The sequence below is a fragment of the Carassius auratus genome, chromosome 7 (assembly GCF_003368295.1).
Source record: "Carassius auratus strain Wakin chromosome 7, ASM336829v1, whole genome shotgun sequence".
In the NCBI taxonomy this organism is placed as follows: Eukaryota; Metazoa; Chordata; class Actinopteri; order Cypriniformes; family Cyprinidae; genus Carassius; species Carassius auratus.
The window spans coordinates 35,189,775-35,217,349 of NC_039249.1; the positions used below are offsets into that span (position 1 = coordinate 35,189,775).

Genomic DNA, 27,575 nt, shown 5'->3' on the forward strand with positions numbered 1-27,575 from the left:
CCACGTTTTGTATGTTGCGGAGGGCATCAGTGATAGCAAAATAACTTCAGTTCACTTAAATTCATGCACCAGAATCCACAGTACATAATTTGGGACACACTGCATTCAGAGAACACATTTACATTAAATCAGTTTTTGCTTTCCTTGGGAATCGAATCCATTACCTTGGTGTTGGTGGCACCATGCTCTAATATTAGGGAAAAACTTTACCAACTGACTTTGCTAAAGAGATTTTGAAGACACAAAGAGTGATGATTCAAACTGTACAATAATTCCTCATATAAAAGCCAGAAGCACATTTGTATTAATCTTATATCTTGAAAAAAATAATAATAATTTGACTTGGCATAGATGCAAGATGGCTGCCACCCCTGTCCACTGTAATTTTTCAAGAATAACCTACAATTTGTGTTTTCTGAAATGAGGGGCTTCAGAAAACGGTTCTATAAATGGAAAATGAATCATGTGGCAGATGTGCAGTCCGTCTGAAAAGCCGCTTGCAGAACATCCTGCATTTTTCCCACAATGTCCCATTCAATTTAAATGGGTCACGACATGAGAAATCTAATTTTCCTTCATCTTTCGACATATGAGATGTCTTCGTTCCATTCAAATATTCTGCATGTTTTATAGCCTAAAACGTTCCCCTTAGCTTTTAGGTAACTGTACAAAAATGGCTCATTTGGATGCTGTGACATCACATATTGGAAATGCCTGCTCACTATCAGTCCCACCTCAACAAATACCTACTGTAAGACCAACGTACTAAGCCTACTCTTAATGATGCTATTATCTTCATCTTAACTTCTGGTTTAAAACTGCTGGTCTGGAACTGCTGTGACATTTGACCCTGAAGCTCCGTAGTTGGTTTTTATTGTCACACTGCATCACTGGCTATCTAATGTATCCCATGCACTAGAGCTACTCCTGACAACAGGACAAATGGGAGAGTAAACACACATTCATTTTGATGAGTATATCTTAAGCAGCATCTTTTTAAATCTGCACAAAACAGATCATTTCAGACAGAGGGTCAAGATAAGGGTTAAAAAAAATAATCATTTTTGCAAATATATGTCTGTTTTTTGGCCAAATAAATTTATAATATTATATGTTTACCTCAAAGAACAAAGCTATTAAAATAATAATAAAAAAAAATATCTATTGACACAGTTTTAAAACATGCTAATTTAATTTACCCTTAAATCTGACTATAAAAACATACAGTATATAATATTTCACTGTAAACCCTGATAAGTTCACAGAACTCAAAAAATATTTTGTAACAGATTACACAAAAACATTTAAGTGATGTTTTTAAATGTTTTAAGTTTACATAAACTTAAAAAATTTTATTCCAGTTGACTTAAATTATCTCAGAGTTATCTTAAATAATTATATTTCTGAACTTACAATTAGGGAGTAATTCACTCATAATTTTATCTATTTTTCAACTCCTATAATGTGGGAAATACACTCAAAATTAGGCTTTTGCTGTCCATCCTCAGTCTAACTACAGGCTCTACTCTTCACCACAACGGTAACACTACAAATCCAACATAACATAAACCTTTGTAAAATCTAATATAACACAACATTTATGTATTAACTTATGTCCCTCTGTGTTATTCTTGTGTAAAAACACACAAAATAACACTTCATTTCTAAATTTATTTTCCTTGTTTTCTGATGCAAAGCATGCTGGGAACTAGAAAACACAATCATTTTAAGTTCACCTCACTACAACACATTTTTGAGTTAACAGAACTTATTTAAATTAAGTCCAATGAACTTTCGTTATTATTTGAGTGCAATTAACTAATTTCATTTGATTAATTTCACTGTTCGGTTTTACAGTGTTGAAGTAACTGTGCTGGAGTACAACATTTAAGCCAAACCACATGTGAAACCACATGGAGGAAATCAGAATTGAGTTGTTCAAGAGTTGAGATAAATAAAACCACCGGGTCTGTTTAGATGTAGCATATTAGCATGCTGTTGTGTGAAGTGCTATGCCAACACACCCAAGTGGTTCAACTCAGAGTGGATCTTGCTGTCTACAAGCTGGGTAAATAAAGATTTGGCATAAGAAATAATCTAAACAAAGATGTGTTACATTGGGTGTGTTCTGTAATAATAATAATCATCTATGCAGCTAATCGCCAATTACATTTCCTTAAATGTAGCCATTGGTTTCACACAAAAATCACTTCTAAACGTTGGTATGAGACAAATTGTTTCTTTTCTGAATATAAGAGAGAATCATCTTTTAACCACTGTGTACTGTGGTAGTACCATGGTATCAGAAAGTAATGCTATGTTGATATGCACCATATTACTGTTTATATTCATATCACATGGCATCTATATAAGGTACTTCAAAAAGTATCAGGATATTACTACGATATACAGTATCATGGTAAAATCCAAATACTTTTTAGTGAGTAAAATACTAGTTGATTATACAGTTTTAAACATATTTCGTACAAACACTCTCATCAATGTTTGACAGTGATGCACATTTCAGATGGTTTCATTCAAGTTCTTAAGCTGTGAAGTCTGTTACAATTTCCTGCTTTGGTCTCTAAACCTGACCAGATCGATAAAAACAAACCAGTGAAGTGTCCCATAGAAGCCACAAGCTGTTAGACTTGCATGTGTGTGTAAGAATGTTAATTCAATGAGACACGATCTTGCAGAAACACAAACACAGACTTGACACTGAAGTGCACACTGTTGTCCCGGGCCATCAGCAGAGACCTCACGTCAGTGTGTGGAATGCAGACACACTTTCTCTCAGTAAATCACATGCAGAGGGATTCAAAGAATGGCACAAAGGAAGAGCAACAGAACAACAAGTGCAGAAAAAGAGAGGGGCGACTGAAATAGATTTATTCCTGCGTTCAAAATAACAGCATTCATTTAAAACCGATTTCTTTTGATCATTTCTATGCATCCTTGCTGAATAAATGTATATCTGTCAAGGCAACTCTCGGAGGGATTGGCATGGTAATTTACATGACAGTGTTAATGTATTTGGTCTTGGTGGAAATGAAATGACAATGACACCTGCACGGCACTGCCATCTTTAAATGGACAAGGTCATCTCTAAATCAGCCATCTCAGTTATTAACTGAGTTTCCATAGTTTAATGCAGTATAATCTGATGTTCAAGATGCCTGTCCCATGCTTTAACACGGGATAATATATCATATAACATACAACTGCACTGCATTCAAAATAAAAGCATTTAAAAATATTTATTGTGATAAGAAGTCAAGATTTATTATAATTACATTATCAAATACCATGTATTAAACATACATTCAAGCGTTTGCGCTCAAAATCATTCACCATTCCATAATCAAACTAACATTATGTAAAATAACCAATTATACATCTGCACCCCAAGTAGATCTATATGAAAGCAGTTATCAATGTGCATTATACAATCAGTTAGCATCTGAACACTGTTATTGTTAAGGGTTTTATCAGTCAAACCAAACAAATGAGTATATCATGGCACAATGAATTAGGAAGAGCTATAATAAGAGCCTTTGTTATTGTTTACAGTACATCACAAACCTACCTTTATTCTGATATTAGTACGTTTCAGTGAATCGGTTTATAATTTTACACTGAGATCAACATGGCTGGGATTCTTCTTGGACTTTTCTAACCTCCCTTTAATATCCCATGAGCTGTTACTATCTTTCAATTGATAAACTCAATTTATTAATGACAACCATTTGTCCGGAAAAACCAATGAAAAACTCATTGGTTTTTCCGGACAAACAGATGAATGTTTCCCTAACAGTCTTCCAGCACGAAGAGTTACAGTTTGGCTCGGAGAGATCCAACCGCAGGTTTGTCAGAACAAAACTCGGCCCACCAAGATGGCCGTTCCAGGACGTTCTTCCCCTGCATGACTGTAGACCACAGGTTTTTGTAGAGCTGAAACACATGAGAAAAAGTCCTTAATCACAAAAACACTTGCACTGCTGGACCAATATAAGGTCAGGCCATGTGCCTTGCTATCAGTAACAGCTCTACAATTCCACTCAGACCAGGATTTCTGCAGGTTTGATGAACGAAATTTCTTTGACTTTAATACTTTTTTTAAAGGCCAAGTAAAGAAAATTCAAGGAAAAATCTGAAGGGAACATAATACAGAACATATACAGTTAATGTAAATGTCTAGAGAACACACAACGAGTTCTATTAGCTACACTTCAAAGTTTGAAAACATAACTTCCGACTGATCTCTATTACTTTTACATGTATTTGACCAAAAATAATTATGATTGCCTTTGCTCGCAACTACTAGAATATAGAAATAACTTTGATCATACTCCCGATTACACTGAAGTGCTGTTCGTCTTGTTTTCTAATACAAACGTCTAAGCATCCTTAAATCGAGATACATTTACTTGAGAAACAAAATGACATAAGAATTCTTGTTTTCAGTGGAACTGATAAAAATTAAGTTCATTAAAAAAAAAAATGGTGTTAATTTTTTCCCAGACTTTTTTTTACAACTGCATCTCAAGCTAATGCATCTTGACTTAAAGATGTTTAGATACTTGTACTGAAAAACAAAAATACAGAGGAAGACATTAGTACATGCATGCAACATTTAATGAAGTGACTTCATGACCGTAAAGATCTACAGAAACCCTGTAATAGTAAAAATAACAAGCATGTGGATGGCTTTAATAAAGAAGTCCTCCCTTGTATCAAATCCTCCGATCATGAGTCAAAAAATGAACTCAAGGCCAAAGTGAAGAGTTAATTTCCAGTAAACATCTCCTCAACTGTAAATATGAAGTGTCTAACTCAGCAGGGGAATCAGTTTAAAGGTCTCTGTGTCAGTGGGGCGTGTGTGTGTGTGTGTGTGTGTGACTGCTCTGCTCTGCTTTGACTAGTGTTTCAATAATGCTCTGTTTTTCTTATACTCAGAAATGTATGGCCTGCCAAAAAAGTGCTGAGAGAATATGACTGGAGGAATGAGTCAGTAACCATAAAGTCTAGTCAGAATCATGTTTCTAAGGGATTTAAAACACCCTTAAGGGCAGTACAATGGAAAACCCCTCCAGATTTTCCAGCTGCTGGGAATTAGTTTGTTTTAATCAACTTGTCTGCTTTTTTCTTGCTGTTTTGTGAAACAAGGAAATAAATCCACCACCCAAAGTTCTAATAATTGTTGATTTTATTAGCTAATGTTGACTTTACCCCCCTTTGGTGACACATTAAGCTGGAATATTTTCCAGTAAATATTGCATCATCACTAGCTGTCAGTCTCAAAGGCCAACTTATTTAATAGACTAGCAGGAAAAAAAATTATTCTGTTTAGAAAACACCTTTTTTATTTGTCCGAATCTGTAAAAGACATGCACGACTTGATGGTATAATAATGTATTTTGTTTTTCATAAAAACTGCCTTAAATACGTGAACAGTACTTATAGAGAATATATAATAAAAAAAATCATGCACACTTACATGAAATCACAAGACAGTTATAACAGTGGCTTAAAAATGTCTTTAAATGGGGATACACATACATACATCACTGTTTTTTAATGTTTAAAAGTATCTTATGCTCTCCAAGGCTTAATTTATCTGTTAAAAAAATATAAAAAATTTAAAAATTTAAAAGAACTGTTTAAACCTTAAATGCAAATGACAACACAAAAAAGTGTTGAGGTTACTTTGCTACTTTGCTAAGACGCCTGAGTGAACTTCATACAGATCATCCACTAAAAATCACCTTGTGACCAGTTGAATAAAAGTCACTGGAAAAAACTTTTTTGGAGTCACTGTATATTAGATGATCACTTCTGCAGCTTTCAGAGACATTTGTCTACAATAAGTGATTCCACAGTTAGAGTGGAGGACTGCCGAGTCTTCTTCCTCATGTGCACATGTGTGCCTGTGTATGCCTTCTCTTACCTCACCATCTGCTTTGCCAATGGGTGAGTTCAGGATGAAGTCAGGAGGAGCAATCACATCAACCAGCGCCACAGCATCATCCTTCAGCTAGACAGAGAAAATGAGAGGGCACCTGCAATGCTGAAGCCTCACCATGCAGTTATAAGTGAGGGTGTCTGTAACTGAACTACAGCTAAAGCAACACTAACCTGCCCACACAGAGTGAGGACGGCTGTGTGGATGAAGTCAACCGGCTGTCGGCCAGAAAAATAACCTCCTAAAAACACAAAGAGACCAAAATTTAACCCAAATGCAAGGCTACTTATAGTTAGTAGAATATCTAAAGTGGATTATCAAAAAGTCAAAGAACGTATAAAAAGAAAACATAAGTGATTTTTAGTAACAATTTATAATAAGGTTCCATTTGTGAACACTAGTTACCAACATTAATGTCAGCTGACAATAGAAAAAAATGACTTCTAAAGCATTCTTAGATAATGTTAAATCAAAAGTTGTGTCTGCTAGCATTGTTTAACAAACAGCTGTGTCTTTATTACCTAATGTAATAAAGTATTTATACCAAATAATCTTAAACAACCTTTTTTAATGGTTTAAAAGAAAAATGTTATGCTAATCAAGGCTACATTTATGTGTTAAAATAGTTAAAACAGTAACATTGTGAAAGATATCATTTTAAAATAACTGGTTTCCATTTGAGTAGATTTTAAAATGTAATTTATTCCTGTAAATAGATTTTTAGCAGCCATTATTCCATTATTCCAGTCTTCAAAGTCTTTTTTTTTATTTATTAATGCAATAATAAACAACAAAAGTAACAGTACATACAAAACCATTCTTAAAAAAAACAGTATGTACAAAACATACAAATACCTTTCAATCATAAACTACAGTGATGAAGAAATGAGCTTTCATTTCAAGGAACACCAAATATGGGCTTGACTTCCATTGAACGTTAATAGAAACAGTATTCTACATTTACATTTACATTTATTCATTTAGCAGACGCTTTTATCCAAAGGGACTTACAGATGAAGACTGTGGAAGCAATCAAAAACAACAAAGAGAGCAATGATATATAAGTGCTATAACAAGTCTCAGTTAGGTTAACACAGTACACGTAGCATGGGATTTTAAATAATATAATAAATAAAAAGAAAACCGATAGAATAAAAAAAAAAGAATAGAGCAAGCTAGTTAGAGGTCTTTACACATACACATATATATATATATATATAATATAAATATATATATATGTATATATATATTTGCATAATAAATTAAAAGAAAAATACAATACAAAAAGATTAGAAAGGTAGTTAGATTTTTTAAGAATAGAATTAGAATATTGAGTGATAAAGTTAGAGGGTCAAATAAAGATGGAAGAGATGTGTTTTAAGCCGATTCTTGAAGATGGCTAAGGACTCAGCAGCTCGGATTGAGTTGGGAAGGTCATTCCACCAGGAGGGAACATTTAATTTAAAAGTCCGTAAAAGACTTTGTGCTTCTTTGGGATGGCACAATAAGCGACGTTCACTTGCAGAACGCAAGCTTCTAGAGGGCACATAAGTCTGAAGTAACAAATTTAGGTAAATGGGTGCAGAGCAAGTGGTAGTTTTATAGGCAAACATCAATGCCTTGAATTTTATGCGAGCAGCTATTGGAAGCCAGTGCAAATTGATAAACAGAGGTGTGAAGTGTATTCTTTTTGGCTCATTAAAAATTAATCTTGCTGCGGCGTTCTTAATTAATTGTAAAGGTTTGATAGAATTGGCTGGAAGACCTGCCAAGAGGGCATTGCAATAGTCCAGCCTGGACAGAACAAGAGCTTGAACAAGGAGTTGTGCAGCATGTTCCGAAAGAAAGGGCTTGATCTTCTTGATGTTGAATAAAGCAAATCTGCAGGATCGGACAGTTTTAGCAATGTGGTCTGAGAAAGTCAGCTGATCATCAATCATAACTCAAGGCTTCTAGCTGTTTTTGAAGGAGTTATGGTTGATGTGCCTAACTTGATGGTGAAATTGTGATGAAACGATGGGTTTGCTGGAATCACAAGCAGTTCTGTCTTGGCAAGGTTGAGTTGAAAGTGATGGTCCATCATCCAGGAAGAAATGTCTGTTAGACAAGTTGAGATGCAAATAGCTACCGTCGGATCATCAGGATGGAATGAGAGGTACAGTTGAGTGTCATCAGCATAGCAGTGGTATGAAAAGCCATGTTTCTGAATGACAGAACCTAATGATGCCATGTAGACAGAGAAGAGAAGAGATCCAAGAACTGAGCCCTGAGGCACCCCAGTAGTTAGATGTTGAGACTTGGACACCTCACCTCTCCAAGATACTTTGAAGGACCTATCTGATAGGTAAGACTCAAACCATTGAAGTGTGGTTCCTGAGATGCCATTTTCCAGTAGGGTTGATATGAGGATCTGGTGATTAACCGTGTCAAAAGCAGCGGACAGATCAAGCAGGATAAGTACTGAAGATTTGGATTCTGCTCTTGCCAGTCTTAGACCTTCAACAACTGAGAGCAAGGCTGTCTCAGTGGAATGTCCACTTCTGAAGCCAGATTGGTTGCTGTCAATGAGATTGTTGTGTGTGAGAAATGTAGAGACTTGTTTGAACACAGCTCTTTCAAGTGTTTTTGCAATGAAAGGAAGAAGAGAAACTGGTCTGTAGTTCTCTAAAAGAGATGGGTTGAGGTTGGGTTTCTTAAGTAGTGGAGTTATACGTGCCTGTCTAAATGATGAGGGGAAAACACCAGTGTGAAGGGAAGGTTTGATGATGTGAGTGAGTGCAGGTATAACTGCAGGAGAAATGGCTTGAAGAAGATGAGATGGAATAGGATAAAGCAAGCAAGTAGTAGGGTGATTAGAAAGGATGTGTTTTGAGACTTCTGCCTCAGAGAGTGAAGAGAAGGATGTAAATGTGTGTAAGTTTGCTGGTGATATGAGCTTGAATGATTGTGGTGTGGAAAATTGTGCGCTAATGTGTTTAATTTTATTAATGAAAAACGTTGCAAAGTTGTCAGCTATTAGAGATGAAGCAGGAGAGGGAGTAGGAGGACAAAGAAGTGAGGAAAATGTTTTAAAAAGCATGCAAGAGTTAGATGAATTGTTAATTTTGTTATGGTAGTATGTCTTTTTAGCAGAGGAGACATTAGCAGAGAAAGAAGATAGGAGTGACTGATACACAATAAGGTCAGTAGTATTTTTGGACTTGCGCCACATCCTTTCAGAAGCTCTAAGCTTAGAATGGTGTTTGCGTAGAACATCAGATTACCAAGGGGCAGAAGGGGTGTTACGGGCTGGCCTGGAAGATAAGGGGCAAACAGTGTCTAAACAAGATTTAAGAGTGGAGCAGATAGTATCAGTAGCACTGTTCGCGTCCAAAGATGCAAACAGTTTAGGGGAAGGAAGTGAAGATTAAACCATTGCAGATAGCCGGGAGGGTGAAAGTGTGCGTAGGTTACGTCGAAAGATGACATGTGGAGGGGTAAGTGATGTGCCAGGGACCATGTTGAGGTTAAGAGTGAGGAGGAAGTGATCCGACGTGTGCAGTGTAGTGTGCAGTGTGCAGAGTAACCAGAACATGATGAGTAGAGCAGTGTCATGTATAAATAAGGTCCAGTTGGTTGCCTGATTTGTGAGTAGCAGTAGTTGACAGTAGTTGAGATCAAAAGAGGCAAGCAGAGAGTGGAAATCAGCAAACAGAGGTTTATCTAGCTAGATGTTGAAATCTCCAAGCATAACTAGGGGAGTACTATCCTCAGAAAAGGTTGAGAGCAACATATCTAAATCCTCCAAAAAGTTACCCAGTGGTCCTGGGGGTCGATAGACAACTACAAAATGTATTTTAAAAGGGTAGGTAACAGTAACTGAATGAGATTCAAAGGAGCTGTTGATACCCAAAGATGGTAAAGGATTACATTTCCAATCATTAGAGATGAGCGGACCAGCACCTCCACCTCTTCCAGTCAAACGGGGGGAGTGGGAAAATGAGAAATTATTGGAGAGTGCTGCAGGTGTAGCAGTGTCCTCTGGTTTGATCCAGGTCTCTGTTAAGGCCATGAGATGAAGCTTTGAATGACTAATAATAGAAGTAATGAAATCGGCTTTGTTTACAGCAGACTGGCAATTCCAGAGACCAATAGAAAAAGAAAGTAGTGTATTAGCAGACATAGACAAAATGTGCAGGTTGTTAAGATGGCGCTGTCTACATTGTGTGATGCATGGTTTTATTACTGGTAATGATAGTAGGGATCTGGAAACACATAGTGAGAATTGGTTATAAACAATAACTGAAACAGAAATTAAACAAGAAGAAGGAAAAAGAGAATAATCAAAACAATACTTGTATCCCCTGTCGGTGTCCCTGCCCCGTTGGAGTCGCAAAACCCAACAAAACGGAAATTGAATTCAGCTGAACGCACTTTACTGTTTATCACAACAAAGGACTAAGCAAGCGCACAACACTGACAACGTATGGGATAGAGTACGAGACCAAACGCAACACGTCTCAACACAGTAAACAAACAAGTGTTTCCTAGCAACGACAACTGCGCTAAACACTAATGAGACAAGAAATAAATACACTTACGATCTGCTTTTAACTCCCGCTGATTTAACTGCTTCTCACAAAGGGTATTTCTTTACACTCTCTTGGCTGGCGTTTGAATGCACTTTACTGTTTATCACAACAAAGGACTAAGCAAGCGCACAACACTGACAACGTAAGCGATAAAGTACGAGACCAAACGCACTGTAATGCAATGTATTCTAAATACAGCTTTTAGCTGCTATGTGAACGGGACATTTCGAGACTCACACATCCGGTTGTCAAGACAGTGTGAATGTAGCCTTTATCAATTATCAAGGCAGTGTATGGCAACGTTCACACTGTCAGTTTTTGGGATTGACAACTGCTTTTTCTTTAAAGGTGTAAGTCTCGAAATGTCCCGTTCGTTCCGGCTGTTTGATACCGCAGCTCCACCTCGCGATACTAGATTTACTCAGCAACCATACAGAGATGTTTTGCCTTGACTTTTCTACAGTGGAAGGAAATAGAGCATCTTGCATCTTTTTTTACAGTCTATGGTATGAACGTGCAACAGTAGTCAAGTCTTTATTCCTTACCAGTTACCATAGCTACAGTGACAAAAGTAAAACCAAAGATGGCGACATGTAAAAAACTGAATATCTTATCACTTTCTCACACTACAAATGAGTTCTTTCGTGAAATCTTTATTAACCGAGGTTTTAAATTTGTGTGGAGAGCGGAGCGTTTGAATTGTGTGCAGAACACAGAACTGATGCCAGCGGTTCACATAACAGACTACTAGTAGTCCAGTCCTGTTCCGTTCACACAGCATGTGTGTTCAGGTTGTGAGTCCTGAATACCTACGGGATTGTTATTTACGAGTTTGGTTACAGAATGCGGTTGTCATGCCCGTAAATAACCGTAATGTGTGTGAACGGAACTGTATTAAGGACTCCAAACAGGACTGACAACCGTATTTTGCTGCTGTGTGAATGTGGTCATGAGTGACTACGTGATGTTTAACATGCACTTACAAACTGTGCAAATAGTTACAGAGGAAAAACTGGACATCATACACTAAACACACCATCACACTTTCAAGATGTTTTGAACACAAATTTGCACAGAAACACGTGCCTTGTTGCTAGTAGTGACAACGTGTGACAAAAGTGAAAACAATGTGTTCTAAAAATCAATAATCACAGTCTGAAGCTGAAAAAAATCAAGAGGCTGCACGCATCATACACTACGCAATTTTCTATGAAATATGTCAACTCAAATCGGCACTAGCTCTAAATTGTGTCAAATTGTCCAGACTGTAAAAGGGGGAAAAATGTGGAAAAAAGTTGTGTACTGTAGTCTATTCAAGCCTTTAAACATAATTTGTGCCACACAGCCAGCATCAACAGACATGAAAGGAAAAACACAAACTATTGCAGAGAACAGTGGTTTACCTTGGTACAGGACGGCCATGTGGTCGGTGAGGGACCACAGGCCATAGAGAGCACAGATACGCCCCAGCACTGATCTGAGAGCAGCTGGAGTCTGTTCATCCTGAATCAGATCATGGAAACGCTGCAGCACTGTGTGCTCAATATAGGCAATGGCCAGTGAGCGACAATAATACACCTACAGAGAGAGAGAGAGAGAGAGAGAGAGAGAGAGAGAGAGAGGGAGAGAGATAAGTTACAGGAAAAGTGAATCCAGGGACACAAACTCACACATACTGTATATAACTCTACCGAGACTGTTTATGGAGTCAAGAAGCAAATTAAGACATTTTGACCCACATAATCACAAGCCAGGTCATGACAGCACAATGACAGTCATGACACACAGACGAGACACCAATCGGGATGTTTATACAGGGGGGGAAAATTAAACGAAAAAAGCTTAGCAATGAGCTTGTGTTTGTGTCTGGTTGCTAGACAGTGATTCTCTGTGTTTGCTGGTTGCTGGGTCAGTATTATGTGTGGAGAAGGTCTGTTTTATTAATTTCACTCTTGTCCTCACCGAAGGTTTTAATATAATTTAATCAGTCGCATACCGTTACCTGCTCGATCACATTCTCGATTCTAGATCATGTCACCAAAGTGCTCTAGTTAAACTCACTCTCGCGCTCACTGGACAGTGTCCGAGCTCTACTCATTATATCATATGACCTTTAACTGACTGCTTGTTTTTGGCTGGACTAGACTCTCAAAAAACACAAGCAGCACATCCACAGCGACCCCAAACTTTTGAGCCACGTTTATAAAAAGTATGTCATGGCATTAGACAAAACAAAATACCAAGCCAAATGGAATTTGTATTAACGGAATGAACACTTTTAAAATAAAAAGAGTTAAAAATGTGTAAGTATCCAAATAATTTTCTGGGTCACTGGATGTGCATGTGGTGAACCTGCTGTGTTTCATTACTGAGGTCAGATTCAGTCCAACCGTGATACTTTCATATCATTTGGAACGTGATGCGAGTAGCTTTCACACATCCTGCATGTGATTCTGACCCGACAGAGCGCATATTCACGTCTAAATGAATCTGATATGGCAAAAAGGCTTTAAATCCTTCAAGATGTGGAGGTCAGACAGCGGCTCTTTAAATTGCCCAGTGTGCTGTAGATTTGTAGCTCAGTGGAATATATGTAAGTAAGGGCTATGTCTGGGCCAAGTGTCTGTTCAGTGTTTAAGACATGTCTGAAGAACCTGAGGTCTGTTTTATATTAGATAGAAGTCATAAATGGAACAACACTGTACAGAAAGGTATTAATGGGAAACCTAGGCTGAGGTATCATCATAATTTAGCCTGATACTAAAATATTAACAAAAACCACATTTCATGCACCCATGAATAACAACACATCTAGAAGGTGAAACGTGGTTCTCAAATGGATATCTATATATCATAACAATAACTTTGAACAGAAATGTGTACATTGAATTAATAGCCAGAAGGCCAGGTGTTTATACACAGATTGATATGTGGTAATGGTGAGAGAGAGAGAGAAGTTAGTAAAATAAAAAGAAACCTCTCTCTCTCTCTTTTTTACAGCTTCAAAACTGTTCTATTTATTAAAGAATCCTGACCAAATATATCACGGTTTCCAGAAAAAATATTAAGTAACCGTTTTCAACATCGACAATAATAAGAAATGTTTTTAAGCACAAAATCAGCAGTGCAATGCTCATGTGACATTAAAGAGGGGCATAACAATGGCTGACAATTCTGCTCTGTCATTACATAAAATAAACTACGTTTGAAAAAGTAGTCAAATACAAAACAGTTATTTTAAATTCTCATAATATTTTACAGTGTTACTGCTTTCAAAATATTCCGATCAAATAAACACAGGTGAACATAAGAGACTTATTTTAAAGACATAAAAAAAAACAGTAGTACAGTATATATACAAACAAATCCATCACACACACACACATTTGTTTTTGTGAAAAGTGGGGACATCCCATAGGCGTAATGGTTTTTATACTGTACAAACTGTATATTCTATCACCCTTCACCAACCCTGCACCTAACCCTATCCATCACAGGAAACTTTGTGCATTTTTACTTTCTCAAAAAAACTCATTCTGTATGATTTATAAGTGTTTTGAAAAATGGGGGCATGGGTTATGTTCTCATAAGTCACCGTCTCCTTGTAATACCTGTGTCATACCAATGTCATTATACAGAGTTGTGTCCTGATATGTCACAAAACACACACACACACACACACACACAGAGAAAATGTCCTGGCAGAAAATATCCAGTCCATTTACGGACATTACCTACAACATAAAAAACTACACAATGTAATGCGTAATTTAAAATACGGGTAAAACACCTGTAAAAATGTGTGTTTGTAAAGAGATATGTTTCCATGACACTGTTAACCATAATCAGTATAAGATGATGCATGTAAACACACTCAGCGTGAGGTACAGTATAAGGAAGCTGGGTAATGTGTTTTACCTCACCTCCCTCTGAGCTGCCAGTAAACATAGATACATCACATTTTAAGGTCTCATGCTATGAAAGTCAGGATTAAAACATACTTGGCTGTTGTTCCGTGCTTCAAAGTCTCCCAGTCCAGAGGATCTCTCATGAAACAGCTTCCTCTGGCTCTCACCCAGCAAGAAGCACACCAGCCACTTATACGCTGCCAGGGGCACTGAGGACACAACATCAAATGATATAACGACATTACGAAGATGCACATATGATGCAAGAAAATGAATAAGAATAATAGAACAGCTTCAAAACAAGTAGATATTTTGATTAAACATGACTGTATAAACAAACTGAATAAAGTGTAATGGACTGCAGCTGGCAAACAATCTTCACAATTATTTGGAAAGGGCCACAAAAAAAGAAAAAAAAGAAAGGCTACTTAAGATTAAACAAATATTGGATTTCTTGTTGAAACAGGTCTGTTTTGCAGAGGTTTGGTGAACACAAAGATGTAATCATGGATTAGGTATCTGGGTGGGGACTGTGACTCAAGAACAAGAGGTCTCGTGTTTTGGATGCTTGAGGTTTGGATGTATTTCTTCAACTCGTGACGCAGAAGTAACCCGAACTCCAAGTCCATAGAGAGATGAACTTAAGTGCATTCATGCTACAACAGCATGAGCAGATGAACGCTGCAAAATCCAAACCTTCTGACCAAGACTATAAAGCTGTGAAACTTAACCAAACAGTAAAAAACCAAGACATCCATAAAATCCTTAAGATTTAGAAACAACAAAACTGCTTTCCCGTGTTATAAAGGAACTAATGAATCAGAAAACAACCCTCAACCCTCTCTAAATAATGAAATACGTTTGTTATGAAACAAGACCACACAGACGGAAACTCTCTTCAAATATCTTCATTGCGCTCAATCAAGCAAATAAGTTCTGAAAGAAATGACTGAGCATTTTCAGTATTTGAAGGTACTGATGTAGAAATTGAGATTGGTTAGTTCTTGAATATGTTTTTGTTTCTATTTGGAGTTAGAATCAAATAATCTCTAATCTGTTAATGAGATGTTTTGGACAAAGATTTTGAAAAGATACGGAGGATATGGGTTTAGTCAAAATAATACAATCAAAAAGTTGGGCACCTTTAAAAAAGAAAAACATACATACATATATACATATATATATATATATATATATATATATATATATACACATATACAGTACATGTGTGTGTGTGTGTGTGTGCTGTCAAACAATTAATAAAAAAAAAAATCTTTACATAATATGTGTGTGTACGGTGTATATTTATTATGTATATATAAATACACAAACATGCATGTACATATTTAAGAAGAATCTGTTACGTTTATACATTTTCAATATTTGTAAATAATAACAATTATATGAATATAAATATATACATGGAAATATTTTCTAAATATACACTGTGTGTGTATATTTAGATTTACATAATAAATATACTCAGAATACACACACATATATATATTATGTAAACAAAAACGTTTCTTGAGGATGCGATTAATCGTTTGACAGCACTAATATATAAAGGCTACAACTCAAGGCTGCAATTAAAGCCCTAGAGGTTTGGAAGGACATTAGGGTGAGCAAATGATGACAGCATGTTTGGTTGAACTATTTCTTTAGTTTGTTATGATTAAGTTAGCTTGAAATGGATTGATTCAAGACATGGCCTATTATAGGTAAAGAATGAGAGCATTTAAAGTTTTGATGCAAAACAGCTGGGATAGAAAACAACATTAAAACCGGTCAAGCGTTTGAAAACTCATTGGGCACTTGTCATGTGATGCGACAGGCGATAAAAGTCTGTTAAAAGCCAAGCAGTCCACCCTATCCTCGTCCAATTAAAACGAGGATCCTCTGACCCCTGTAACCAGGCAACAACGAGTTGAGTCACCAGCTGAGGAATGATGTCAATAAAGTGAGCAGATGTGCAGCAGATGTGCAGCTCGAAACTCTCCCACTGAAGCAGTCTGCAGCATCAAGGAGCACTTTTAACAGTAAACTCCACAAAAACACAGCGTGACGCAGATTCTCACGATCTCTCTGTGTGCGGCGGAGGTGCCACAGTTTATGTGTTAGATCATGTGCTCAGGAAAAAAACACTGTACACACAAACATTCTGGATTACACAACGCCAAAACCATGAAAGTGGGATATGAAAATGACACGAGGCTCATTTTGTTTATTTGGGTTCCTCTGACCGTAAATGAATAATGACTATATTAAACAAAACTAAGAAATCACTAGGTGAATAACAGAACTGAACTAGAAATGGATTTCTTGAATGCTTCAAAAGAAAATGATCAAAGTTTTGGGTTTGTGCAAACTCAATTCTGTATTAGAGCTACAAAATGTGAAAGAATCAGTATTGGTATCAGTGATACCTTATAAAAGTAATTTTAATGCATTAATTATGCCTTGCAATGCACTGTACAATCTCATGAATAATTAATATGTTAATAATAACAACAACACGTTTCGATTTATTGTTACACTATGCATTTAAAATTCAGTTATATTTACTTTCAACAAGATATGATGTATTACAACACACATTAAGAATAATTATAATACATTATACCCTGTAATAACCCTTTATAATGTATTATATAAAGGTTTTAAGTAAATTGTTACCCATATTTTTTTAAATTAATCAACAGTCATACTTAAAGGGGGGGTGAAATGCTATTTCATGCATACTGAGTTTTTTACACTGTTAAAGAGTTGGATTCCCATGCTAAACATGGACAAAGTTTCAAAAATTAAGTTGTACGTTTGAAGGAGTATTTTTGTTCCCAAAATACTCCTTCCGGTTTGTCACAAGTTTCGGAAAGTTTTTTTCGAGTATGGCTCTGTGTGACGTTAGATGGAGCGGAATTTCCTTAAATGAGTCCTAAGGGCACGTCTGCCGGAAGAGTTTTCAGACTATCTTTCTCTTTCTCTTATATATAATAAAACTAAAGACTTTTTGGAGATATGAAGGATGCAGTACTACTCTATAGGTACTCAAGATTAATAGGATATGGAGTGAAAACTAGCATTCCACCCCCCCTTTAAAAATCATAAAATATTTCCACCCAAGGCTGGAGTCTAAAAGAAGGAAAAGTAGAGCACCAGGAGAACAGAGGTGAATGCTAGAGGAGTAATGTGGTTGGTGTGTGTGCTTGTGAGGAATGTGCATGTACAGTATGTGTCCCCGTTATGGAGAATGTGATGTTAATGTTGCGTACCGCCTGAATTCATGCACTCTTCCACCGAGCCAACTGTGAACTTGCTCTGCAGAATGCTGTTCATGTCCTCTAAAAAGTTGACAGTCTCAAGAGGGGATTCAATCCTTCCTTTACCTTGATTAAGGAAGAAAAACATCATATCAGACACAAAAAGCATTCTTCAGATTCTGCATACCACTACAACCAATGCAAAGAATGCTCTGGATGTCATGGTTAACAAACCATCGTTACTTCTTCCTTTTTAATCTTTCTTGACAAAACTAAAATGAAGAATGCATGTTAAAACCTTCCTCTTGTGTTCACAAACATGGTACTATTGTGTTGCATCAACCCACATTGAATTTGCCAAAAATCAACAATGTATAAAACATTAATGCAATAGAAAAACTCTATTGTAGCTTGTCTCATCCTATAAATATAATATATGTGAGAGCATGAATATAAATTATGAAAAAAATGTTATTTAAAAAAAAGTTTTTTATTAGACCCACACAAATCAAAATTAGCTGCACAGACACAAAACACATTTTTTTGCCGTGACTATTTGCACACTGAGGTGCAAATAACTACAAGTCTGTATAAATAGTATCAACCGTTATTTGTACTTCCTGTCTTTTTTTGTTATGTCTGGTTCTCAAACCCTTGTGAGGGTGAAATTAGTTTCTCACTCTTCAGTCTAGTAACAGAGATCCAAACTAACAACAAATAAACTATCTTTGGCAGATTGATTATGTGACTTGACTACATAAAATAAGAAACAATTATATATAATTATAATTTTCCTTGAATCTTTAAGATGACGAGTCCTCAGTTTTGGGAAAATTTTGTCTTAATCTCTAAAGATTTAATGTATTTTTTATTTTAGCTTATGAGTGAGCTACAATAAAGCTTTTCTTAGTTTTTTATTGTTTTTTTTCTATGCTGTTTTTCAAAATGTTGAAATATGCAAACCAATGGGGGTCACAAAAGCCATAACAAAATATTTACAGCCTTTCTAAAACACATCTATGGGTCGAAACATTGCATTCACATTCATGACCCTAAATGAAAAATATGTAGGCAAATTTGAAAAGTTTAACCTCGATCTCAAACAGTATGAAAACTGAGTGTGGGTCAGTTTGACTCTAGTGTGTGAGACCTTGCTGTTTGTGCTGAAGCCAGTTGAGCAGATAGTTGCTGGTCTGCTGCAGAAGGACGTTGTTTTCACCCTCATAGGTGCAGTTTGGGTCGTTGTCATCGCGCAGGAATCCCAGACGGTTCACTTAACACGAAAAGATAAACAGAAGCTGACTAGAAGTTCTTTTGATCTTAGACTTGGTGTTGTCGATTGCATCTATCTATTAAACATTTAGTTTATGAGGATTTAAAAAATTCCCACTGGCAAGGTAACCGTGTCCTCCACAAGCCTCGCGACATTCCTGAATGCCTCGCTGGGCTGTCCATGATGCCAGAGGTTTACAAGCGCACGAAATGGCATGGATCTCTCTGCCCAGCTCAGCCTGAGAAGTGACACAAACACACATCTATACGTATAATCTAGACTAGAAGATCCCTACACTTTCAGAATTTAGTGATCAAGGCGCTTTTGTGTTTTTCATCTCGGATAATTATCTCTGATTTTATTTACGCTTTTACATTCAGCATTTCTAAACGGTATCTTTACCTGTCTGTCGCTTTTGTCCTTCATTAACAGTCCGATTTGAAATTCCACAAAGTTCATGCAGAAGGATCTGGTGAAGTGCTCCAGTGCGTACACCGCCGCCAGGAAGGGAACAAGACGCCATTGCTACGACAGAGGATAGTGTGTATGAACAAGAAGGGTCAAAAGACGAGCAGCTTAAAAAATGTGACCTGAGAAGTTGAAGAAAATACTCTCCAAAAAATGTACTGGTGGATGTAGAGGCCTATTAAATGTTCCATGCAACATTAAATGTTACACTTTTGGCCATGCGGCGTATACATGAGAGACGTGTCGGTGTTCTGTACCTGTAGCTGATATTCCAGCACTGGAATCTCCTCGTCCTCTTTGGGGCCGAACTGTCTGCGTGTGGCGGAGAATCGCACAGCCACAGTCACCGCAAGCTTCAGATTGACCAGAGTCATCCTTGTAATGCCCACCCTGCCTCCTGACAGAGCCCCTAAAGATGCCCCGAACCGCTTATTGGGGTCCTATAAAGGTTTATGGTTAGAAAAAGACAGGATGGAAAGAAACATGATAAAGTAATTGCAAACACATGGCAGAGATGACTAGACCAAACCACAAAAAAAAAAAAAAAGAGTCAAAAGAATGTGAGGAAAAAGGAGGGCACATTATATCTCACTGATTCATCTTCAACTTCTTTCTTCTGTTTGTTTTCAGAAAAACCCCTTTATGTCTTTGTCAGTAACGTTGGCTGATGTCCTAGCTTTCCCTGTGATTGAAAACTCCCAGTTTGTTTGAAATGAAGGCATAGGGATTCCTTCTCGTACATGTTGCATAGCACAACACAGCTGCTGCACCACTGCTTTCTCTTACTACAGACAGAGGGAGTCAAGCCGTGCAAAATGGCCATATAGATACACACCAACATAGCTCGATTTTAACCTTGTTCATAATAACAACGGAAATACTGCTGCTTTGCACATATCCTATATTTGAACAATTGAAAGATGTTACGATTGGGTTCTAAATATGAACATAACTAATTTATTAGGTATCATGAACTAACAATGAACAGAGTCTTTTTTTGTCAAATTTTTAGCCTTTTTTTTCATGAGTCTTTTTTCTAATTAACTTAGGTTAATGTTTATATATATATATATATATATATATATATATATATATATATATATATATATATATATATATATATATATATATATATATATATATTCACATTTTCATTGTTAAATCCTTTAAGTGAATTAATATTGAAAATGTATTAATAAATGTGACCCTGGACCACAAAACCAGTCATAACAGTCCATTTATTAAAAACTTTAAAAATATATCTTAAAGCTGAATAAATAAGCTTTTAATTGATGATTTGTTAGGATAGGAAAATGTTTGGCTGAGATACAACTATTTGAAAATCTGAAATCTGAGGGTGCAAAAAAACAAAAACAAAATCTAAATACTGAGAAAATCACCTTTAAAGTTGTCCAAATGAAGTTCTTAGCCATGCACATTACTAATCAAAAATTAAGTTTTGATATATTTAGGGTAGGAAATGTACAAAATATCTTCATGGAACATGATCTTTACTTAATATCCTAATGATTTTTGGCATAAAAGAAATATTGATCATTTTGACCCATACAATGTTGTCTATTGCTACAAATATACCTGTGCTAGTTATGACTCTTTGTGTGGTCTAGGGTCACAAATACAGAAACTTAACATTAACAAAGATTAATAAATGCTGTTCTATTGCTATTACTTATGTGTATGTACAAAACCTTTTTTGGAAACAGATTATTTTCACAGTGTAAATGCAATAAAAAGATGCAGTATATGTAATGGTTATTAGACATAATATTGCTTACTTTAAAAGGTGAAACGTAGCGTCCGTCAGGCGTAACATCTCCTGTTTTGTTTAGCAAGTTTTCACGAGGTATCCTCACATTGTGGAACATGGCAAAACTGACAAAAAACAAAATCATGAAATTATTTTATACATTACAACAAAATATTTTGTTAAGTGATTACAATGAAAAGTATAAAGACTAGCATATTCATTGTAATGAATAGAAAGTTATATTATGGAGATGAAGTGAGACAGATATATTCTTTTATGGTTTTCTGTTAACGCCATCTAATGGCCAAACACTGTAATCACAACAGTAAACTTGTTACCCGTTATCCAGTCCGTTCAGACCCAGTTTCATTCCCATGTCCCCGACCATCACTCCTGGCATTGCCAGCAAGGTCTTTGGATCTCTGACCTAGAAATGCAATTTCATTAAAACCGAATTATTCACAGCTGCTCTAACAAGACAAGCAAATGAACTGAAAAACGTATTTTCACACATACTTGGACTATAAAAGAGTGAAGGCCGTGGCATTGCCCATCAGGGGTGTAGAGCTGTGCGAATACGACTGAATGAGTGGCCATCTTTCCCAAGTTCCCCACCCAGAACTTGGCTGCTTCAAAGTCTGGAGAGTTTATCACAAACTCCTGCGGATTTCAAAACAACATAAATTAGCTAGGATCATCGAAAATAATTAAACAGAAGGAATATTAACATAATAAGAAAGCTTTTATAATGACAGATGGCTTTGTGTGCTACAAGGAGGATTTACCTACAAGCAAGTCATTTAATTATTTAGATAACATATGTGACCCTGGACCACAAAACCAGCCTTAAGGGTCAATTTTTCTGAATAAATAAGCTTTCCATGGATGTATGGTTTGCTAGGATCGGACAATATTTGGCCGAGATACAACTATTTGAAAATCTGGAAATCAAAATCTAAATACTGAGAAAATCACCTTTAAAATTTTCCAAATTAATTCTTAGCAATGCACATAATCAAAAATTAAGTTTTGATACATTTATGCTAGGAAATTTACAAAATATCTTCATGGAACATGATCTTTACTTAATATCTTAATGATTTTTGGCATAAAAGAAAAATCTATAATTTTGACCCATACAATGTTTTTTTGGCTATTGCTAAAAATATACCCCAGTGTGACATAAGAATGGTTTTGTGGTCACATATATGAAATATTTAGTATGGTTCATACTTCAGCTTTCATGAATCAACAATGAACTATAGTATTTATTACTTATTTTGTTTTAACTTTATTTTTAAGTTTATTTATTAGTCTAGATTATTGAATCAACAGTCCCTGTCTCTTGATGTTTTGAAAGGCCATGTTTGTATAACCTCGTGATATGATTGCATGTGTTCAGACCTGCGTTAGTGGAGGACATGTTGGTACTATACTATACCAGTGTACCTGAGTGCTGGGGTCATATCTGGCTGTTGTCCTCATAGCTCTCGTGTTGCTGCCATGGCTCAGCTCCGTCAGTGCAAAGCATCCAAATGTCTAAACAGACAGACACAATATTAACAAGCTGCCAGTAGTTCATGTGGTTGTCATGACTAATGTCAAAAGCAACTTGCTGGTTTGTATATACACATGTATGGATGGTGAATAATGAACGTGCAAGACAGCCAAAGCCTTCATTTAACCCTAGTAAAAAAATTATATATTTAAAATATATTTGTTTCATACTAAGTATAGTTCAAATCTATTACCATATCTACTGACACATCACTTGAGACTCGTGCACAATGCACATTTCCTTAATGTGTTTTAATGTCACTATTAAAGAGGATTGCACACTCTTTGAATAATATCTGTCTTTACCTAAAGTATACTCGCAGTAGTTCTACTAGCATATCTATAGTTGGACTTCAGCAGTACTTCTGCACAATTAACAATTAAAGAGCATTTAGTTCAAAATTAGTTTTAATTATACCAGTTAAGTATACTACAAAACAATTGCAAGGTATTTTTATCACTCACGTTTTTGAAGATAGACATGAATGTGCATAATACAAACCTACATTTTTTATAATTCATGACTGAAAACATTTTGTAACATGATTTTGATGTACCATTTACATGGTAATGCAATGTCTGATTTTAAAATGGGTTTTAAAGGATGAATTTTGAGATTTTATGTTTTCAAGTGATATATAACTTCTGATGATTTCTAAAATGTGATAGAGAAAAAGGCAGCGAGGAAGTCTTTTTTTTAAACAAAGGTCAAAGCTCCTTTTGTTATGTAGATTTCTGAGGGTGCACTCTTGTCATAAATTCATCTATTACTTTTCCTACATAATGTTTAACAAAAAATATTAGTAAAATATATATTTGGGAATCTTAGACCTTTCCAACGTAGGCGTCCCGTAAACGGGACGGGGTGACATTTAACAGGTTAAGTACATACAGTCGGTTAAAATAAGTATTGAACGCGTCACTATTTTTCTCTGAAAATATATTTCTAAAGGTGCGGTTGACATGAAATTTTTACGAGATGTTGTCAGCATCCCAAGTAATCCACACATACAAAGAAAACAAAACAAATAAGTTCATAAATTAAGTTATGCGTAATAAAATGGAATGACATTTGAGAAAAAATACTAAACATGAAGAAAGAGAGGTGCAAAAAGGCACAGAAAGCTAAGACACCAGATGAAATCTATCAAAAATGAGAAAGCAATCCTGCCCCTAGTCAGTGGAAATCAATATTAGTTAGTTCAGTCCCAACACCTACAGTACCAGGATGATGAAGATGAAACAAGGGTGGACATTTCAGCAAGACAATGATCCCAAACACAGCCAAGGAAACTCTTGTTTGGTTTCAGAGAAAGAAAATAAAGCCAATGACCTGACGGGGAAGTCGAGGCCTAGTGGTAAGAGAGTTTGACTCCTAACCTCTCGGGCCAGCAATACCACGACTGAGATGCCCTTGAGCAAGGCACCGAACCCCCAACTGCTCCTCGGGTGCCACAGCATAAATGGCTGCCCACTGCTGTGTGTGTGTTCACTGCTGTGTGTGTGTGCACTTTGGATGGGTTAAAAGCAGAGCACGAATTCTGAGTATGGGTCACCATACTTCGCTGTATGTCACGTCACTTTCACTTTTTTTGAATCCAATAGAAAATAAGAACTAAAGATCAGAATTCAAGATTTGAAGACTCTGTGGAAGAATGGGTCAAAAATCAGACCTGAGCAATGCATGTGACTCGTTTCTCCAAACAGGTCTACAAACTATTAAATGCATTTCAGTAGTTCAAGAACTTTTCCCTGTGTCATTCCATGTCATTAGACAGAACTTAATTTCTGAACTCATTTTGTTTTCTTTGTATTTATGGATCACTTGGGATGTTATCAACATCTGGTGAAAATTTCATGTCAACAGCATCTTCTCTTGGTTAATACTTATTTTACACGCTGTAAATATGTAAATGTATTTAGTATACTTCACATGAAATAAATGTATTTCAAATACAATTTAGTATTTCTTTTTCACTAGGGAATGAATCGTGCCATTATACTTTGAGCAGCAAAACATGACAATCTACAAAAGCAAATGATAATCTCACGACAATTTTTTATATCAAATAATTAAATTAAATATTTTTCAATAAACTTCTTTATTTAACATTAGTTAATGCATTAACTAGCATTATGAGCAATACATTTGCTACAATATTTTCGAATCGTTGTTAATGATATTTAATAAATAGACATCTCTTCATTGATAGTTTATGTTAGTTATAAAATTAATTATTAATTATTGCTTAGAAGAATCTTTCATTGTTACTTCATGTTAAATAATGTAATAAACGTTGAGTAATGGGTAGTAGTGTAAACTAGTGGCCATCTAAAAAATGCCAAGCAATGCCAAGCAACGATATTTGCTATGAATGCATTTAGGATACTGTATAGTTCGTGTTTACTCAGTTCACTGAACTGAAGCTTTTACTTAAATTTTTATGGCTGATATGGGTTTATATTTGTTGCATGACATAAAAACAGAGATCATTTACCATCATTTGCTCAATGTCCTGCACAAACTTCAAGTGTCTCTGAGATCCAGTGTTTGCCACTGTGGCTCCAAACATCTAACAAAAATATAAAAGGTTTTTATATAAAAAATTATCACAAAAAATCATGAACACTTACACTACTGCATGGTAATTTTGTGAATCATCAAGAAAAAGGAAAATATTACTTAAGTTACTTCTGTTTGAGCTTTATCCATTCCAGAATGGGTTCATTCTTAATTCATAAATAGTAAGGATTACAAAGTTATTCTTGGAAGGTTAGTGTATTACACTCCCACATTTAGGGGTCTCTAGAGGGTGTATGAAATGGGCTCACCCCTTTGTTAAGGAAGTATTTGCCTCCCAAAGACCAGTCATACATTCCCAGGCAGTCATTGAGAATGGTCATCTTCCAGGGGTTCTGCATGGCCTCATCACGTGTTAAAAACTCATACTTAAACAACTGTTTACAGCGGCGGAAGGTGAGCTCTCGCTTCTTCTCCACTGGGATGTCCTCCCCAGGCTGCTGTGCGAAGAGTGGGTCACTCTCTAGTGTCCTGAACACGTGCTGCTGCTCAGAGAGAGACAAAAGAGCGCTGAGAAGTTATCAGTATCAATGACTGAACTGAACTATTTGAAAATCTGAACCAAGTGCACTGCAAAACAAATTATATAGCCTAAATTATGCAAGCATGTATAGGCTAATTGTCATTTTATTATGCATGCATAAGTATTAAAGGTTCATTAAATTAATTAAAATTAAAGATAATAAAAAAATTAAATAAACTGTTAAAACCATCAGATTTTTATTCACGAGTTGACCAGATCAACAGTATTTGTATCAGAATTCCTAAATGCTTTGAATCTAAAGTTTGAAATAGAATAACGTAACAAAGCCTTGCTTGATTAAATCACATGACCTGGCATGTTTGAAACAAGCTCTGAACTGCTGAATAGAAACACAATATTTGTAAATGTTTTGAAGCATTTTATACCATTCCTCTGAAATTCAGCTCAGTCTAAAGAGTTTTCCTTGTATGAACTAAATGGACTATGGACATTATACCCATGGGGTTGTTAGGACAGATGTACTTTATGTAATAAACATTTACCTTGAATGCAATGATTTCATCATCCTCCAGAAACCGCAACATTTCCTTCCAGCTGAAGGATGCTTTCCTCCTGTAGATATCTAGTGGACCGCTGGGAAAGTCTGGGATGCCCTCATCCATTTTCTCTCCCAAAACGTGTTTAGCACTTGTGATGGCTGGGGCACTCATCATGTTCTGACACAAAAGCACTTTAAAACCTCCAGGAAGAAAACAAAAACAAACATGACCTGATCAATCATGTTCACAACATAGATAATGATAACTGTCATGATTTTCTGAAGGGAAGAAAATTGATATTGCACTAACTAAAGCTATAGCAGTTGCAGTATGTTTAGTATGTCTGAATCAACCATTCCCCCAAATGTTAATGACATTCATGTCATCAATCCTTTTCCTATGCTACCCTTTCTTTCAGGACAACTGCTGGAACTGTACATTATTTCATTGCACATTATTTGCTATAGACTTTATCTCAGTTTTTGCAATACTCTTTATGTGTAATTAATTTCCCAAAAATCATGTGTCATTTGCAGGATTGTAATCTGCCAAGTTATAATACCTGTGATCTAGTTATCAGGCCAACTCAATGCAAAGTTCAATGTCAGTTACAAAACTCGCTGTCACTAAACAGCTCAAACACAATACCACCACATTTACAAAGGCCATTTACAAGGAATTTGAATTGTTTCTGTAGAACAAAAAAGTTTCATGGCACATAAGTTAACATTTCTTCCTGCATACGCGTCACAATATCAAGATAAACAAGAGCACCTCCAGCCATGGATTTCTATTCTGGCAAGCTGACTAACATCATTTCACTACACATGAACAGTAAAGAAGATGTTTTAAAAAGAGAATTGAAAGGTGCAGAAGGATCTGCTTTCATATCATTAGTTTGAACGTGCTGAAATAACATTGGTCTTACCTTTACCCGTAACCTCGAGACCACTGTACTCTACCCCTTCGGAGGAGGAAATACTCACGTGACCAAATACAACCAATCAGAGAAGCGCTGCTGCTTAAAGGCGCACTGCACTGAGCATTGAGCAAACCTCGTCCTTTTGAAAAACAGCTGTGCCTCCGAAAGCCAGCGTCATAAAGGTGAACCTGAGGGGTGTGATAACTTTGTGATGTTTTGTTTAAAAAACAGGTTATATTTTCAGACAGTGGCAATATTGTAAGGCAAGCCGATTTATTT

The 27,575-nt window shown here is 36.1% G+C and overlaps 1 protein-coding gene across 1 annotated transcript; it reads right to left on the bottom strand.

Moving 5' to 3' along the window:
* Positions 1 to 2,871: 2,871 nt before the first annotated feature.
* On the bottom strand, positions 2,872 to 27,416 carry acox3 (acyl-CoA oxidase 3, pristanoyl). Its single transcript, XM_026268689.1, has 18 exons — positions 27,303 to 27,416; positions 26,378 to 26,574; positions 25,603 to 25,836; positions 25,269 to 25,343; positions 22,663 to 22,752; positions 21,730 to 21,873; positions 21,552 to 21,640; positions 21,242 to 21,338; positions 19,703 to 19,885; positions 19,380 to 19,502; positions 19,095 to 19,215; positions 18,855 to 18,977; positions 17,717 to 17,830; positions 14,538 to 14,653; positions 11,940 to 12,114; positions 6,139 to 6,206; positions 5,951 to 6,037; positions 2,872 to 3,954 (listed from the first exon to the last, which is right to left on the bottom strand). The coding sequence occupies exons 2-18, from the start codon at positions 26,546 to 26,548 to the stop codon at positions 3,835 to 3,837; spliced, it is 2,130 nt and encodes a 709-aa protein (XP_026124474.1). The 5' UTR covers positions 26,549 to 26,574; positions 27,303 to 27,416; the 3' UTR covers positions 2,872 to 3,834.
* Positions 27,417 to 27,575: the final 159 nt, after the last annotated feature.

Bases quoted from the DNA above. Each gene is read 5' to 3' on its own strand.
- acox3 (XM_026268689.1), bottom strand. From the start codon at position 26,548: ATGATGAGTGCCCCAGCCATCACAAGTGCTAAACACGTTTTGGGAGAG. The intron at 25,344-25,602 runs GTGAGCCCATTT...TATTTTTGTTAG, and splicing joins AATACTTCCTTAACAAAGGG to ATGTTTGGAGCCACAGTGGC. The intron at 22,753-25,268 runs GTAAATGATCTC...CTGTCTGTTTAG, and splicing joins AGGACATTGAGCAAATGATG to ACATTTGGATGCTTTGCACT.